The sequence below is a fragment of the Quercus lobata genome, chromosome 10 (genome assembly GCF_001633185.2).
Source record: "Quercus lobata isolate SW786 chromosome 10, ValleyOak3.0 Primary Assembly, whole genome shotgun sequence".
In the NCBI taxonomy this organism is placed as follows: Eukaryota; Viridiplantae; Streptophyta; class Magnoliopsida; order Fagales; family Fagaceae; genus Quercus; species Quercus lobata.
In genome coordinates this window covers 25,902,652-25,921,874 of record NC_044913.1, presented here as the reverse complement: position 1 = coordinate 25,921,874, position 19,223 = coordinate 25,902,652, and the positions used below count along the sequence as shown (strand labels likewise).

Sequence of the window (19,223 nt, the reverse complement as noted above, 5' to 3'; positions counted from 1 at the left end):
CGCTTGCATCTCGACGACGATAGGCGGGGGGGCAAAATCCATGAGAGACGGAAGGCTCACGTTTTGCCGCTCTGGTCAGCTTGGATCATTGCTGCCTTCAGGCTTCTCCTGCTCCCTTCGCTCGGCACTGTTACCTTCCTGGTTTTGCTCCTGAAGGTTGGGTCCTACATCCCTTTGTCGTAGCTGCTCCTCCAAATCGTGGTTCTGCTTTGTGAGTAGTTCTACTGCTGTCATGAATGTCTGGACCTGCCTTTCTAATGCAGTAGATCTCAGTGGTTCGTCTTCTTGAGCGTTGTTGGTGGTAGCCATCGAGCGAGTGAGTACCATGCGACTCTTATGTCCGGAAGGCGATGATTTGGCTGAAACTTTTTGCGTCTTCCCACAGACGGTGCCAACTGATGATGCCGTAATATCACCAGTGAGCAACACAATCCACGCTTGCTCCTGCTAGTAACTTGCAAGAAGAAAAAGTGATCTCGCTGTGGGTACCGGTGTGGTGTCGACCAAATACCCTCCGACGATCAAATTAGAACTGTTCTCAACTCTAAAGTGCTAGAGAGGGTAAATTATGCGTACCTTGATTCGCAAGAGTATTGTAGCTTTTATAGTAGAAGAAAGTCGGCTTCTCTTCCTTGGACTAGAAGTCTTTTCCTTATGGGAATCCCCTTGAGTAATTCCAAACGTGATGGACAAGACATTTCCTTGTGGAGGGGATTAACACGCGTATCTTCCGGAATGTTCCTTGTGCTAGGTTTCTAGTTTCCTTGGAGACCACACGTGCGCGTCATGAGTATGGAACCGCTCTAGGCCACTGGGCTCTACCGTCGCCGGCCCATGGGCCCAGATCCGTCAGGCCCTAATGTTGTGAAAGTCCATTGCGCTAAATTTTGCCCCTTCACTTTAAGTGATATGCATAGAGTTACAAGCTAGTAGGGATAATTGTACAAATCCACCATAAACAAATGGGTACTTTCACTTTTCACTCCAAAATATAAAAAAATTTCCATTACCATCCTAATTAATCATAAAAAAATATATAAAAACAAAGATCTTGTGTGGGAAAGCGTGATCTCTGTGCCATTATATGCAAAGAGAATTGAAATATTCTCAAGTGCCACATTTGAGATGAGAAAAAATTAAATATTGAATTTTTGTTTCATTTGGTTCAATGTTTCAAAACTTTTCTAATTAAAAAATAAATATTATTTGTATCCTTTGGTTCAATGTTTCAATACTTTTCATCCCTCACACATACATACAAAAATCTTCGCATTTTAATTCACAATTTTCACCTCTTGCACTTCTACCCCTTTATATATACCCACCCATAGCCTTTCATGCCATCCCATGCCAAATTAACGCATGACCAAAAACAATTTCATTTACCTTCAATCTTTTGACAAAACCTACCTAGCTCTAAAATTGCTATATCATCTAATCCTAATCCATATAAGTTGGATACAACCAAGGAAGGGGATTTGTATTTTATATTAAGTGACAATGGCAATTATGATTTTTATGTTAAGGTCAGACGTTGTGGATTTGTGGTTTTGTAAATGATGTGATTGACTGTGGGTGTTTGAGATGTGTATTTTGTTAGAATTAAGGAGAAAGAGAAAGACATATTATATATCAACTTTTATTCTATAATATTCATTGTTTTTTTTTTTTCATTACTTCAATTGAATAATTATAATGAATATGTATGTGCTATTTATAATTGTTGTTTTTTATGATGAACTTATTACTAATAAAACTCTATAATGATTATGTTATAATACAGATACAACATTCTCCAAAACCATTTTACATAAAATATTACTGCATTATTTGTGTATCGCATTGATAACTTACTAGTTGCACCTAAACATGGATATTGCACCCCATACTTTGAATGATGATTAAAATTAACGGTCACATGTAAGTCACGTGATAATAAAATAATTAATTCTCCCTTCTACTCTTTTCCCAAGTTAATTTACTAAATTATTCTTAATTTTTCTATTTTCACATGGATAAAATTAACTAGCTCATTGTTCTTATTGAGGCTTAAAAACTACTATAGATATTGACAAAACTGAAACTGGTTTTCCCAAAAAATCCCCAAACTCAAAAGGTTGAATTAAGTTTTCTATAAGAAAATTAGATTTTCTTTTTAAACCATCATTGAATATAAAAACGAAAGTTGGAATTGAGATTCTCAGAAAGTCCCCCAAACTATCAAGTTGGTATTCCAAAATCTAAATAAACATGCTCAAAGAATGGAATTGTAGTTGAAAAAAAGTGACATTGTTTCTTGAGATGTCACTAGAGTAGATGTGAGAGAGCAAAGAACATTGAGTGCTTGATGAAGCAACTGACCAAAGTGGTTTTGTGTACACAAACCTCACTATGCTCTCACATGCACTACGGTCTTTGCACTTGCGAGTTCATATCTACTGATTCTAAACAGTGTTATGAACCAATTACATATTTTTTCTCGAAATAAAAAATTTGGATTAATTGTATAAATTCACCATGACCACCCCAATTGCATATTTTACACTGCAAATTACAAAAACTTGCCATGACCTCCCCAATTGCACCAAAGCTTGTAAATTGCACCTCATATTTTGATTGGTTGTTAAAATTAATGGCAATTTGTTAGTCATGCGACCATAAAAGAAATGATTTTTTTTTCCTTTTTCCAAGTTTTTTTAACTGAAATTGAAATCTTAAAAAAAAAAAAAAAAAGAATGATCTTTGTATTAGACTAGCATTGAACATAAATGAAAAAGAGAATTGAGTTTCTCAAAATATCCCCCAAACTATTGAGTGGGTAATCTCAAATTCAAAGAAACAAGCTGAAAGGATGAAATTGGATTGAAAAAAAAAGAAGTGACATTTTTTTTGAAGGCCAAACAAGCAAAAAATAAAAAGAAAAGAAAGCGTGACTTTAATGTTTCTTGAGATACCAAAATCCCAAATCCAAAGAAACAAGTTGAAAGGATGAAATTGGATTGAAAAAAATAAAAGTGACTTTTTTTTTTTGAAGGCCAAACAAGCAAAAAATAAAAAGAAAAGAAAGCATGACTTTAATGTTTCTTGAGATACCGAAATATATGTGGGTTTGGCTTATTTTTACTTTTTTTAACTGGAGGTGTCCTTTGTTTTAAATACACAATAGTCAGTGGTAGTAAGTTTTAATCTCTAGATTTTATTTAGTTAGTGAATGATATGACAATTTCTCATATATATATAACCGAAACTTTTGAATCTCTCACAATTTTCCACGCCAGCACAATATTTAAATAAAATTATCAATTTATTTAATTAAAATTATTTTTATTTAGTTCAAATTTAACCAGGAGTAAAATACTATCTCTCTAACAAGTCCAACTTAAACTCAAACTCATCATTATCATTAAAATATATATATATTTTTGTTTAATCAAAACTTAACAAGGAGTGAAACTCTGTCTCTCTAAAAGTCCAACTTAAACTCAAACTCAAACGTTAATAATCTATATAAAAACAAAAATTATGATAGTACGACTCCAAAAAAAGAAAAGAAAAGATTAACGTTGAAAAAAAAGAGGGTTTGGTTTTTAGGTTGAAATTTCTACTAATTATTTTTTTATATTATACATGGCAGATAAAACATCTCATTTTTTTGGAGAAAAATAAAAAATGCAACCTATGTCTTCCAGCCTAGGAAACGATAATTTTTTTATTTGATATGTTATATATAAATTTGTTGAATTTGGTTTGGTTTTGAAGTAGAATTTGGGGATTCTATAAATTTTGAAGTTTTAAGTCTTGGGGTTTTTGGTATTTGTGTCTCAGTAGGTTAATCTTAATTCTTCACCTTAAATGCTTTTTATTTAGGTTCATGTGATTTTTTGTTTTCTTATTAAAAGTTATGATTTTTGGTTGATTAATTATTTGTTTGGATTAATTTCAATTAGTTATTTGTTTGGATTCAAGATAAAAGATAATGGAATTAGGTATTATAATTTTGATATTGTTCAATGTTTTGAATTGTCTATATTGTTATTACTACGAGAAAGTCATATTACTACTCAAATTTGAAACTTGGTGTGTCTTCCTCATATCATGGTCTTTATTTATATATTTGCAGTTTATATAAGTTTTGAGGGTGTGTGTGTATATATAACTATTGAGAGTTTTGCTTTATTAATTTAAAAACTGTAAATTATTTTGTAGGTTTCGGTAAGAATGCACTTAGAACTCAATAACGTTCAATATTAGACAACACTTCTAAAGCATGGAAAAGTATAGAAGTTAAATATTTCTTCATTTTTTTTAAAAAAATACTAACTAGCAAAATGTCTATTTACTCATTTTTGATTTTTTTTTTTAGAGTCAATAGAGTCAATAGCATTTTCATTCATCGCACGGATTAGCGACTAGTTAAAATAAAAGGAGATTTCAGTTAAAAAGTACTGAAGGTAAGACAAACCCAATATATATGTAATGTCCCAAATCTAATGTATAATTTAGAGATGTGACAACCGGGTCACACCCATAAACTTTTCCACAACTTTGCCACAACTTTGCTATATGGCGATTCGTGAGTGATGAAAGTAAAATAGTGGGTCCATGATTTCACCACTCACGAGTTGCCACATAGCAAAGTAGTGATAAAGTTGTGGAAAAGCTTGTGGCGCTAGATTTAATCATGCAATTAATATCCCACTTAATGTCAGTAACTGTTTTTTAAAAGGGGTTCAATAATAAGTATCAATTCTTCCTTTAAAAAAAAAAATTAACAGGTATAATTCCATTGAATATTCTCTCATAAATAAAAGTTTTTTTTTTAGAAACTTTTTGAGAAACAAAAGTTGGTAGTGCACACTCCCTTTCCTGTCTTATAATTGAGTCTTTCTTAGCTTAGAGATCTTTCTCAGGTTAATGATTAAGGGACACTGAAGCGTACACTCCCTCTTTTATGTGAAAGTACATAATAACACCAACACTTGTCTTCAAGGAGCCCAATCCTTAAATTAAATGTAAGATAATAATAAAAAAGTTATCAAGAAAAAAATGTATCTATAGGTATTATTACATAGTATTAATATGTGGAGGATTCTTCTGCGGGAGATCTTGGAGGTGACGATAAGAAAGGTTTTGGAGGGATTTGCAATGCTTCTATGTTTCCTTCTAACATTTCAATTACTTTACTCATGGACGGCCTATCAGATGGATTTGTTTGTATGCACCATAAACCCACTAAGATCATCTTTCTCACCATTACAGTTTCCTCTGTAGTCATGTTAATGGGAAGTCCTAAATCATTGTACTGCTCAAGACGCTTATAAATCCAATGTGGAAAATATATCTCACTGGTATCACTTATTCCAACATCAATGTCCTTTTTTCCTCCAACCATCTCCAAAATCATCATTCCATAACTATAGACATCAGATTTGTGTGAAACTACTCCAAAGCTTCTAATGAACACTTCAGGAGCTATATACCCTATTGTCCCTCTAGCTACTGCCATTGATATGTTACTCACATTCCTTGGAGAAAGTTTAGCAAGTCCAAAATCAGAGATCTTTGGGGAAAAATTTTCATCCAGAAGAATGTTATGTGGTTTTATGTCAAAATGCAAGATTCTAGTATTGCAGCCACGGTGCAAGTACTCAAGCCCTCGGGCAATACTGATTGCAATTTGGAACAATTTTTCCAATCCTAAGGGCATAGTGGTTGTCTCCGTGTTGTCACTGTATATAAACTTTTCAAGTGATCCATTTGGCATAAACTCATAGATGAGAGCTCTCTTTTTACCTTCGAGACAAAATCCAAGAAGTGTGACAATATTAACATGGGAAGTTCTACTGATGCTTGCAACTTCATTGATAAATTCATCTCCAATTCCTTTTGATGCATTCAGGACCTTCACAGCTACGAGACGACCATTGAGTAGCTCTCCTTTGTAGACACCACCATAGCCTCCTTGACCCAGTTTAACCTTAAATGAATTGGTGAATTTCTTGACATCTGAGAATTTATATCTGTTTAGCGATACTGGTCCGTAATTTCTAACAAATGCCTCAAGATCTGTTGTTCCAGAGGGATCATAAGAGATGCTTCGACTGAGTAAGGTTGAGGGATCATATTTCTTCTTCATGCGGCATCGATGGATAAAGAATATGACGCCCAGTATTAGAAGGCATGAGCCAGCACCTGGGTAAAAAAGGAAGTTCCAACTAGTTCAACTTCATAGTCTAAGTTGAGAATTTTAGCAAACACTGTACAGAAGTGAGAGATGAAAATGGATATATTACCTAAAACATACTTCCACCACTTACTCCCTTGCTTATCTGTAACCAAGGCAGAATAAATATAATTTTAGATAAATATATTGAATAGATATTTCTAATATATATATGATATTGTTTATATATGTAATTAAAAAAGTTCACGTGTAAAAGAGAGACGTATATTTAGTCATTAATTAATTATGTAAGAGCTAAAAGTATCCACCTAACCTATAAATACCTGTAATCTATTCACTCATTGTAAGTCAGAAAAATGAGTTTTCTTGGGTGCTTTCTAATTTATTTGTGTTTTTGTATTTCTCCTATTTTTCTAAGCACTTAGTGTGTGCTTTTAAATTCCAACACTAACAGTAAGCAACGAAAAGAACGAGGTATCTGAACATTCATAACATCACAATAGAAATATAACAAGCTCATTCCATAACTTTTCTAAGCACTGAGGGTGTGCTTTTAAATATACAATGTGCTTCGATTGAACTTAAAGAAAAAGAAAAGATGCTCAAGGCCAAGAAGGAAGATAAACTTTAAGGTTAAGAATGTAGCACAGTTGCATCACGTATAACACAGGGAGAATAGGTTTTCAGATAAGAGTAACCAAAGAGCAATACTTGGGATACAACTTTTCTCACACAACACTTTTCACAACTTCTTAAGGTGGCAAGCTGGGAATGAATCAACATACTTTCACATAAATCTATCACTAACACCGCTTTATTAACCAAAATAGATCAGAGGAGAAGTGAAAAGAAATTCTAGTCAAGCTCAAAACCCAATATATATTTGTGTATACACTTTGAAAATGTATGACTACAGGGACATAATTTTGTTAGCATATTGGTTGGATTTGAACCTGGTTTAGCTCATCCAAAATGTCCACAGTAACAGGTTACAAAGAAAAAGAGTGATTCTTGTTTTTTTTTTTTTTTTTTTTTTTTGATAGGATGAGTGAGTGATTCTTGTTCGTTGTGGAGTTAATGTAGCGTTTTGTCTTCCAAGCTAAAATCTTTTTAATTTCTGAGAAGTGACTTAATTGGCACTCATTGATTTGACAGAATTTAGATCGGAATAAAAACTTAAAGAACTTATAGAATATCAAAGGAACAGACTATGCAAAATAAAAGGTAAAACTAAACCAATTAGCCATTCGAAAATTCAGATTGTCATTTTCTACTCTTGAAGAAAAATCCAACAAATCATTCATCCTGCCTAATTAGACCTATTAGGTGCCCTCGAGTGTGTTAGATTTACTTTTATTTTTGGTTTATGATTGGAGTTTGAAAAGGAGGGGAAAGACAACCAAAGGAACAAGCATCGAAAAAAGATTTTGTTCTCTCTAACAACTACCAAAGTAAGTTGATACACTAATTAAAAGTGATGTAATTTCAATCACAATAAATCATATCAATTGTAAAAAATGTTGTTTAACATTACTCGATATTAAAAGACTTAATAAAAGAATTAGTATGGATAATGATTAAATGGTTAGACTTTGAATTAAAGTTGATACAACTTTTCTTCAAATTTTTGAAAATAGATTATTTGGAAAAAAAAAAAAAAAAAAAAAAAAAACTATGCCTAAAAAACAAAAAATTGCGGTTATAAAAATTATATTTTGGAAAAGTCTTCAAAACGAGCCAAATTGTATTTAGGTGACCAAGAGTTCGTCTGATCTATTAAATATCTCTTTCAATTCGGGATCATTAAGGCCAATACAAATCTCTTTTGTTTTTCTTTTGGAAGTTTTAATTTCATTTGTATTGACAATTTTGGAGTCCATGATAAGAAAGAGATTTGGACAAAAACTTGGACAAACATAGTCTTAGACTAAATATACCATCAATATCCCTATTCCCTAGTAATGTTGACATCATGATGATATGGTATAATAGATATGTATTAGAGTAGGTAAAATATAAGTCAGACGTACTAGAGAAAAAGAGCTACACCTACCAAGCAGTTGAGTGGAGCATAAGAAAATAGTGTACAAATTAGGCAAGGGCATTTGTGGCATTAATGTTTGAACGCTATAATAATAAGAGTGGATGACTTTGAGTGAAGATTTGTTTGGTTGAGCGGAAAGTGGAGAGTAGGAAGAAAATTATGATAAACATGATTTTGATTGCAGCGGATTTTGTGATTGCCGATTGGCATGTAAGAATAAACTCAAGTTTAACGTGCATAAACCGTAGCAAGAAAACAATGCCTAATTTAATTAATCACCTTTATTATGAGCATAAACCGTAGCAAGAAAACTAAGTGCGACTTGTCCTTTAACTTTATGTGTGATTGAGTGTATTAGTGAGTTATCATAAATAGTCCAACAAGTTTTGTTACAAGCATAGAATTCAAATTTATTCCCCCCCCCCCCCCCCCAAAAAAAAAAAAAAAACAATACAAAACAAAAGTCCATAATTTTTTCAATATTTACCTACGGTGAAGAAAGTGCTCTACTAAACATGTACAAGTGAAATCAAAATGCTTAAAAATCTAGAAAACGTTCAAGAATATTCAAGGTTCCTAATGTGTTTCAAGAATTTAAAAATTATACCACCATTTTGTAAATCATCAAACACACACAAAGAAAAGGAAATAAAGTTCTCATCAGTACTTGATACAGTTTACTCAGTCGTTTTATTTCAGATAATTTATGAGCACATTTTATTCTTATCTTTTCTAAGGGAGTTTGGAATTAAAAATTCTATGATTTGTTAATTACTAGTATTTCTATGAAACAAAAGTAGTTAATAGTACTATAATTATAGTTTGATTTTTGACTCTCATATGAAAATCCAGACGGCTTCTCACAGCATCATTTAAAGACTTTGTAACTAAAATCCACATTTTTGCCTGTTACTAGAAGTATTGAAAACCATACATTAAAGTTTCACCAAAAAAAAAAAAAAAAAAAAAAGCTTGTTTGGTAATGCTGTTATAGTAACATTGTTTAAATGTTGTAAAAATACGTGTTATGTTGTTTAAATAACAAAAACAATTATTTAAACAACACAATCAAAACAGACCCAAAAGTTGCTAGGATTTGTTGTGAGTTCTCGCACAAGGGTTTGGTTACAGCTTGAAGAGTCCCAATAAGTAGAGTTGTTTTCCTAGTGATTACTTCAATAAAATAAACATAGTCCTTCTGTGGGGCCATTAGAGCAATAAAAGTCAACAAGACCGGTCAACACGTATGACCCAGTCAATGGGGAAATTTTTTGGATTTAATTAAAAAGTAACTATAAAACCCAATCTATATTATTAGTTAGGCAACGTTTCAAACATATTTGGTTTCTAACAATTCGAGTTCTCTTTACTCGATTTTGCCCAGTGAATTTGCACTTGGAAATCGAGTGTCTCACACTCGATTTCCATACTTACTTGGAAATCGAGTCTCTCACACTCAATTTTCTCAGAGCAAAATCGAGTCCTCTGGACTCCATTTGTTAGAAATGAAATTTGTTTCAAACCTTGCCTAACTAATAATATAGTTTGGGTTTTATAGTTATTTTTTAATTAAATCCAAAATTTTTGGTAATTCTATTTACCATTCACGGTAAAAGACGAATTCCTAAAGAGATACCTGGATGGAGTGCTATGCTATTCGTAAACATATTGGAAACTCTAGCAAAAAATTAATATAGGATTGGTGATTCACCATCTTCAATCTTGCTTAAAATTCAATTATTACCCCAAAAAAAAAAAAAAAAAATCAATTAGTGCTTAACCGAACTCCGCTTGATGGGCCGAGCTTAGAATAAACTCACAATTTTACTTGTATTAGTGGGCTTAGTGTTTCCTACTAAAGGTTGTTTCTAGCCAAGTGACCCGATGGCACCCATTATTCCCCACGAATTCTCTCTTTTCCCTTCCTGAGTAACACCCCCACTCTGTGTTGCTCTTTCTCCTGGCTATCCTAGCTCACTCTCTCTCTTTCTACTTTCTCTACAGAATTTCCAACCCCCTTTCCTTACACAATTCTTCTATTTATAGCTTGAGGTTTGCGAGGGTTTCATGATTACATTCTGATCTCACTCGTGTGGGTGGGGTCCGATGTGATTATTCTTGATATAAAATTTATCTCGTTGGAAATGGTGATAGTGGCTTTGGAACTGATTTCCGCCTCCAAAAGATTGCCCTGCAGTGATACTCCTCAAGGTAATATCGAGCCATAAGGGAGGTACGTTGTTCCGGGCATACGCAATCCCGAACAGACAATGAACGGCCGGATATGGGCTTATCAATCATGCACTCAGGATAGATATGGACTCATTATGAGGTTTAGGCCCAACTCTAATTCTTAAGAATGGTCAAGCCAAGGCCCATTGGGCCCGAGGCTATACCCCGTACAATAGCCCCCCCCCCTTGATTCGTGCTCGGTTACCAAGAGCAAATCAAGGACAACCCAATAGGTACCAGAGACTCCTTGAGAAGTCTAACCATCAGTCATTAAATGAGTAACATTATGACGATTATTAATGCCCCCTTAAAAGTAGCGCTATGATAGCTTGTCAAGTCTGAGCGTAATCATAGCCTGGCAGTTCATGAACCGAGGCTACGTGTGTGGAAGTTACAAAAAGAAACTCAAAGGATTTTTCCCTCTTCTTCTCATTAAATGCCTTCCCCTTATAAATAGTACCTTTTGGCCCATCCCCCCACTCTTTACACCCTTACTCTCTAAATTTCATCATTTGTCGAGCATACTTCTTCCGAGCATAGATTTTCAACCAAGATCTCCAATTCCTAGAACCTGTAGTAAGTTCCTCCACCCATCCCTCTTCTTTTTCAATGTTTTTGCTTTTTTTCCTTCTCTAATTCTAGATTCAAAAATGGGGTATTCTCACCTTCTTAACACTGAGGCATCTTTGACGAACTTTAGAGCAACCTATGGTTTTCCTTAGGAAGTAGAAGTAGCTTACTGCCATGAGGGTAACATCGCTCTTGAGTGGTGCCCTCGGGTAGTATTTTTCCCATTAATGGCCATCTTAGAAGGGGGGGTCAAGTTTCTCATGGACCCTTTGATACTTAGGACGCTTAGATTCTACAAGTTGAGTCTGGACCAACTCCCTCCCAATTTTTACCAAGTAATGAGTTACGTCAGCCGTTTAAACCAATTATATGGATTGCAAGTAGATCACCATGACATTAATTTCATGTATAGTCTATGTGGTAACATTAGAACAAATTATTACTTGAAAGTTAGGGATGTACGGGTACGACTTATATCATGGCTACTCGATTCTAATAGAAATTCAACAGGAAAATATGTCCAGGTGAGCAGCAATTGGCATGCCAACGAGCTCACCTATCTAACCTTACCCTGGGACGTTGGTCGGTATCGTGCCTAACTAACTATTGTACTTGTATTTTATTTATCCTTGTTACTGTCTAAAAACATATATATATATATATATATATATATTTTTTTTTTTTTAAAACGTAGACGATAAGAGATTCAAACCAAACATCAAAGTTGTACATGTAAGGGACTTGAATTTTGTTCTCTGATAAAAAATCTTCGTGAATTTTGATAGGCAACTCCGAGCGTCTCACCTTATACTCGGTTGCACTCCAGTCTACTCCACTTGGCAACCATTCAGGCAATCTCTATTAGTAGATAGCCCGCTACTATCTTACATTGACATACGCCATCCGAACTTCCTCCCTCCCGACCTAACCGTAGACAACGCCCAGGATCTCGGCCCCAAACTGATGAAAGCGAAGTCACTAGTTCTCGTGAGAGACGCATCAACCAACACTATTTTCCAAGGCCATTCTGTTCATAGACCTGTTAAGGAGGCCGGTGTCGTGGTTCAACCAGCCGAACAAGTGGAGGTCAAGTCTATAAATTCTTCTGAAGTAAAAGCCGATCAGGAAGAGGGCAATATGGTGACCTGAAGGACAATGATGATGGAAAGTTTCATCCCCAGTGCACGCCCATTAGCCTAACAACAGCAAGCCCCAAGCAGAGATCAATATCCTCTAACCAACCGAACCTGGAAAAGGCAGGGCACTGCAAACCCTTCTCGATTACAAGAAGAAGCCCTTATGAGGATTCCTTTGGTTGCCGCGATGGGCAATATGGTTGTGCGGGAGCTCGTTGGCGGAGCTCACCCTACGCAGCAACTCAAATCCAACATGGCATCTTCCTCCACGCACCCGACAGTGGGTTGGTAGACCATTTTTAGGCTCGGGAATAAGCCCCTCCCCGTGACAGCCAGTATGAGAACCTGGGCTTAGGGCAAAGGTGCCTAGGTCGCATGAAGCCTAGGCTAGGGCCTGTAGCTTCCAGAAGACATGCACTTCTTCTTTGGTGGTGCAAATGAATCTTTATCCTCTTGGCTTCAGTGGCACATTATACCGGTAATGCACTTTACTTTTCTTTCGTTTCACGAGTAACTATTTATACTCTTCTCTCACACTTGTTAACATTGTGATTATAGGTAGCACAATTGGCTTACATGCTCGAGGACCGACGAAAAGAGGCCGCCGAGGATGCTGATCAAGAGCGAGCTTTGAAGGACATTGTAATGGTCACGACAAAGGACAAGGGTAAGGTTGCCGAGGATGTCGAAAAAAGAAAGAGGGAAGTTGAGAAGGCCTGGGCGTTGGCCGAGTAGAGCCTAGCAGAGACAGGTGAAAAACTGAGGGAGATAGAGCTTAAGCTGGCCGAGACGGAGAGCCTAAGTCTGGTGTAGGCCACCGAGATTGCGGAGCTAAAGGCAGCCCTTGCAACGGTTGAGGAAAAGTGGTACAATATAGGCTTTATGGATGCTGAAAATTCTATGGAACCCATCATTTACCAATTGCGGCACCATGGGTTCGGTGAGGGGTGAGTGGCTGCTCTACAAGCAATGGGGGTGCCAAACGATTCATCATTAAGAAACCCTAAGCAAATACCTTACCCCAAGCCTCTCGCCCCTCCAGTTCAAAATCCTATAGATGCCGAGGAAGAAGGAGACACCCCTAGCATAAGGGCGCTGGTGGAGGCAATTGACTCTCATATGGAGTTAGCTGTTTTAGAGATTACCAGCAATCCCGATGCCCTGCCGCGTAACGCCCCGTCCGCCATTCCATATCCTACCTCTTAGCCCACCGAAGATGCCCAAGCCGAGCACAGCGCTGACACTGCTCCTCGTGAACTTGATGATCCTGCTGTTTAAAAGATTTTACTTATTCCTTCATTTGTTTTTATATTCATTTCGTTTGATTTGCCTATGGTCACGGGGATGTGGTGACAGAACATTTGCTTTATTTTATCTTCTGCCTAGCTTATTTAGCTTTTATATTCATTCTGGTTGATTTGCCTATGGTCACGGGGATGTGGTGACAAAACATTTACTTTGTTTTAAATCTATGGACAACTTTTACTGATGTTTGCCTCGATGAACAGTTTTCATTGATATATTTGGAGTTGAATTACTTCAGCTACGTTTTTCTTTGCTTAACCGGATTAGGATGCTATTTTGACCGGAAATCAAGGTCGAAAAGGTTTCTGCTTTTAGATTAAATAGAGGTTAGGATTAGGTTTCCACTTGTCCAGTCTTGAGGGTCATATTGGGAATAGGTTTGTGTACTTAGAAAAAATAGAGACTAGGTTTGCACCTGCCCAGTGATAAGGATCGAACCAAAGACAAGCTTCTGTCATTAGATAGAATAAAGACTGGGTTTCCACTTGCTCAGTGATAAGCATCGAACCGGGGACAGGCTTCTGTCCTTAGAAAATATAATAAACTAGGTTTCCACCTGCCTAGTGATAAGGATCGAACCAAGGACAGGCTTCTGTCCTTAGATAATAGAGACTAGTCAGCAAATTAATAATGACAATGCTGAGAGTGTGGATATACATGCATGCATATACATTGTTTACATATTACATTGCATATTACGGTGTTATGTTCACATATTACATTGTTACTACATTCCAACAGTGAGTGGTAAAACTTTTTCAAGTTGTGTACATTCCATGGCCGAGGAAGTGGTCTTGCATCCAAATCCTTTAGATAGTAAGCTCCTACTCCAGCAATGGCAGTAATTCTATACGACCCTTCCCAGGTTGGGGCTAACCTTCTCGTGCTGGCATCCCTTGTGTTTCCCACTACTTTCCGTAGCACCAAGTCCCCAGTGCTAAATTCCCTCCTCTTCACATCCCTATTGTACCCCCGGGAAAGTTTCTGTTGATACTCAGCTAGCCGTATGATCGTTGATTCTCAGTATTCCTCTAACAGGTCCAGTTGCTTCACCATTAATTTATAGCTCTTGGTAGGGACAAATCCTGTAACCTGAGCACTGCATAAGTTCACCTCAGCTGGTATGACTACTTCCACTCTGTACGTTAGAGAAAATGTGGTTTCTCCTGTGGACCTTCTGGGAGTTGTCTGGTATGCCCACAAAATGTTGGGTAGCTCCTCGGCCCACCTACCCTTGGTGTCCTCCAATCTTTTCTTTAATCCATTCACAATTGCTTTGTTGGTGGCTTTAGCTTAGCCATTACTCTACGGATATGCCAGGGTGGAATACCTATTATTGATACCAAGATTGCTACAGAACTTGTGGAAGGCTTTGCTATCAAACTGCAACCCGTTGTTAGATACCAAGGACTCTGGTACTCCAAATATTGTTACTATGTTTCTCCACACAAACTTTTTAACATCTACGTTCCAGATATTAGCCAATGTCCCAGCCTCCGCCCACTTAGTGAAGTAGTCCATGGCCATTAGAACAAACTTGTGATTGCCTATAGCTTGGGGGAAAGACTTCCTGCTGGCTAATGGATCAACGGGGCGTGCTTTTGACACTACTCGTACTTCCACACGTATTCAACAACATCCTTCTGCGTATGAGGCCACCAAAATCCCTAGGTTATTGCTCGGAGTGCCAATGAATGTCCCCCAACATGACTGCCGCACACCTCCTCGTGGAGTTCGTTCAAGAGCTCATTAACTTTATCGGGGCGCAAGCGTAGAAGATACAGCCCCCCAAAAGACCTCCAGTACAACTTACGGTCTGCTAACAACCAATACCAAGCAGCTACCCTGCGCACCTTGCCTGCTTCTTTTTCATCATTCGACACTCGATCCTTGGCCAAAAAGTCAATGATTGGGTCCATCCAGCATGGCTTGGATATTGCTACCACTGAAACACCTACCCCTATGTTAAAACTCAGTTTCGCCACCAACTCCACTTTGATTAACCAAGGTACCTCCTCGGTCAGTGATGACGCCAAAGTGGCTAGAGAGTCTGCATGCCGGTTCTACCCCCTGGCCACTTGAACCACCTTTGCCTTCAAAAACTAGTTCATAATCTACCTTACCAATCGCAAGTATTCCATCATTCGAGGATCCCTAGCTTCAAAACTTCCCTGCACTTGATTAACCACTAACTAGGAATTCGAATAAATCTCAACTTCTCGAGCACCCATATCTAGAACAACTCTTAATCCGACAAGCAAGGTTTCATACTCGGCTTCGTTGTTGGAAGCCCTAAAAGCCAACCTAAAAGAATGTTCGAATCTTATCCCTTTCGGGGTAATAATGACAATTCTAGTCCCAACCCCCATTGCACTAGATGCACCGTCTACAAATACCTTCCATGGGTGAACCTCCATATGACAAACCACCTTCATCTCCCTCATCAGAGAAATTCTGCAACAAAATAGACGAGAACCTGACCCTTCATCGAACTTTTAGGTCTGTACCTAATGTCAAAAGAGCCTAGTCAAGTTCCTCACTTAGCTATTCTGCCCATGAAGTCGGATCTCTTCAACAACGACTGCAAAGGATATTCAGTTAATATATAGACGGTATAAGCTTGGAAATAATGAGGCAGCTTCCGTGTAACATGTACTAGTGCTAATACCAATTTCTCCAAAAGCAAGTACCTCGTCTCGACATCAACCAAGGTTTTACTGACATAATATATTGGCTGTTGCACTCCTTGATCCCTTAGCAGCACGGCACTTACGGCATGCTCAGACATCGAGAGATACATGAATAAATCCTCTCCGGGTTCTGGGGCTATCAACATAGGCGTCTGTACCAAATATTCCTTCAAATCCTGAAAAGCCTTTTCACACTCCTCGTTCCACTGAAATGCCTTTCACTTCTTTAAAATATGGTAAAATGGAGGCACCGATCAGATAACTTGGAAATAAACCGGTTAAGGGCAGCTAGCATTCCGGTCAGCACTTGGACCTCCTTTGGATTGGTCAACAGCTTAAGGCACTCTACAGATTCAATTTAATCAGGGTTGACTTCTATTATGCGGTTAGTGATCATATATCCTAGGAATTTGCCAGCCCTCACAATGAAAGCACACTTTTCAGCATATGTTGCGCCTCCTGTTTGCTTTTAACCACCATAGCACTTCGAACACCTCTTTAAGATCATCAATATGTTGCGCTTCCCATTTGCTTTTAACCACCATATGGTCAATGTACGCCTCCACCGTACACCCAATCTTATCTCTAAACATCCTCGTCATCATCCGTTGATAAGTAGCTCCAACATTCTTTAGCCCAAATGTTATTACGGTATAGTGGTAATTAGCATCAGGGGAGATGAATGTAATGATAACCCTGGAAAGCGTCCAGAAAGCTCATCCTTGGATTCCCGTATGTGGCATCCACTAATTGATCGATCTTCAGCATGGGGAATGGCTCTTTTGGGCATGCTCGATTCAAATCAGTAAAATCAATACAAACCCTCCATTTGCCATTCTTCTTCTTTACCATTGCGGTATTCGCAAGCCACTCTGGAAAGAAAGCCTCCTTTATTGCCCCTGCCTTCTTCATCCTCTTAATCTCTTGTTCGACGACTTTGATGTGCTTCTTAGCCGATCTCCTTGGCTTTTGCTTCTTAGGAAGGAACAACGAGTCCACGTTAAGTTTGTGAACTATGAACTTGGGGTCTACCCCAGGCACCTCGTGCGGGCTCTAAGCAAATACATTCATATTCTGTATAAGAAATAGCAGCATCTCCACCCTATCTTCATCCTTCATACTTGCTCCTATCTGGAAACTCTAATCATCATCCGACAGTATCCTTACTCTTATTAAGTCCTCGGTATAACTAGCCCCTATTCCCTCCTAGGGTTCCTATAATTGCTATAAGGGTACCTCCTCGGCTGGTTCCTTTTGTTTGATCTCTTGGTTAACAGCGGCCACCAAACACTACCTAGCTACTTGCTGATTTCCCTTTACTATAGCAATACCTTGCTCGGTTTGAAATTTGACCTTCATATGCAGGGTGGACGGGACTGCCTCCATTGCATGAATCCATGGGCTTCTAATAATCGTCGTATACGGAGAAAATGAAGTAACCACTATAAATGTCACCATTACTTCCTTACCTTCCATATTTACGGGAAGTGTAATCTGTCATGCTAGGACCACCATCTAACCATAAACCCCACTAGAGGTGTGTCATACTTAGAGAGATCCTAATTCTTCAGGCCAAACCCCTTGAACAAGTCGGGGAACATCACTTCAACACCACTCCCCTAATCTATTAGTACCCTTTTCACTATAAAACCATTTATCCAGGTTGTAACCACCAAAGTATCGTCATGCGACTAAATCGTTCCTTCTAGATCGTCGTCATTGAAGGCAATAGGCTTTCAAGTGTACTTCAACTTTTTCTCAGAGGGTTGTTCACTTGGGAAACCCTCTACCGAAACCATGGCTAGTACCCCTCTCTTCTTAGACACCATGGTACGCTTTGAAACTGCGTGGATGACCTCTATCACTCCCACTAGGGGTGGGAGAGGATTACCTCAAGGTCGAGTACCCTGCCCAGCCTCTTGATTTCTCAAGTCCACCACAAACTCTTTCAAATACCCCACCTTTACTAGTTGTTCTAAATGATCTTTTAACACCCTGCATTATTCAGTGGTATGCCCTTTATCTCTATGGTAAATACAGTACAGGTTCTGATTTCTCCTCGACGGGTCACCCCCATCTTGTTTGGCCACCGAAAGTATGGCTCATTCTTGATTTGATCCACGATCCTATGCACTGGCTCCTTGAACGTCACATTCACTTCCCCCACTATTGCGCCCAATTCTTGAATCTTCAAATCCTTCCGGGGCCTTAACTGAAAACCCCCTTGCTGAGGCTGACTTGTGATCGGAGCCTTGCCTTTGTTCTGCTACCGGTCATCCTTTTATCTTTTATACTCTTCGATACGCCTTATCAACTGCCTTATATCCTCGGGAGGCCTCCTCGTTAACGAGTCTCGCAACTTGGAGTACTCAGGCAATCCTAATCGAAAGGTACTTGCTGCGATTTTTTCATTGTCCCCGTCGATCTCGTTGTACAGCTCCCAATACTAGCTACTATAGTTGCGAAGGTTTTCCCCGACTCCCATTTTCATAGATAGCAGCGCGTCCACTGGTTGTGGCACCTAGCTGTAGGTCATAAACCAGACACTGAACTTTTGTATCAGCTTAGTAAAATAATGAATCGAGCCTTTCCTCAATCCATTGAACCACCTCAAAGTGATGGGCCCGAGACTTGAAGGAAATACCTTACACATGAGCGCATTGTTATGAGTGTACAAAGACATCATTTGGATATAATGGCTTACGTGCTCCACCAGATCCGTTTTCCCATCATAAGAGTTAAAGGAGGTTGCGTAAATCTGCTCGGCATAGGAGCCCGTTCGATGTCCCCTGAGGGCAATCGAGCAGCTCTACGTAATGCTCGACTCATAGCGTCCATAGCAGCATTCCGAGGTTGTCGCGCTTCTAGGGAAATCTAGTCCCGGTCTGCATACTCTTGTGACCGGTATCGGTATCGATGGGAATCAGATCGATGGGATCCTTCTCCATAGCAACCCCCCACACTAGCTAACCCTTCTTCACACTCCTTGCAATCCCTTCTCCGACACCTACATCTTGCTTCCAACTCCAAATCCCTTACCAACCTACGCAAAAATTCAAGCT

General features: G+C 38.1%; 1 protein-coding gene across 1 annotated transcript; it reads right to left on the bottom strand.

Moving 5' to 3' along the window:
• Positions 1–4,946: 4,946 nt before the first annotated feature.
• On the bottom strand, positions 4,947–6,173 carry LOC115963269 (rust resistance kinase Lr10-like). Its single transcript, XM_031082214.1, has one exon. It carries the CDS (start codon positions 6,134–6,136, stop codon positions 5,075–5,077), a length of 1,062 nt encoding a protein of 353 aa, XP_030938074.1. The 5' UTR covers positions 6,137–6,173; the 3' UTR covers positions 4,947–5,074.
• Positions 6,174–19,223: the final 13,050 nt, after the last annotated feature.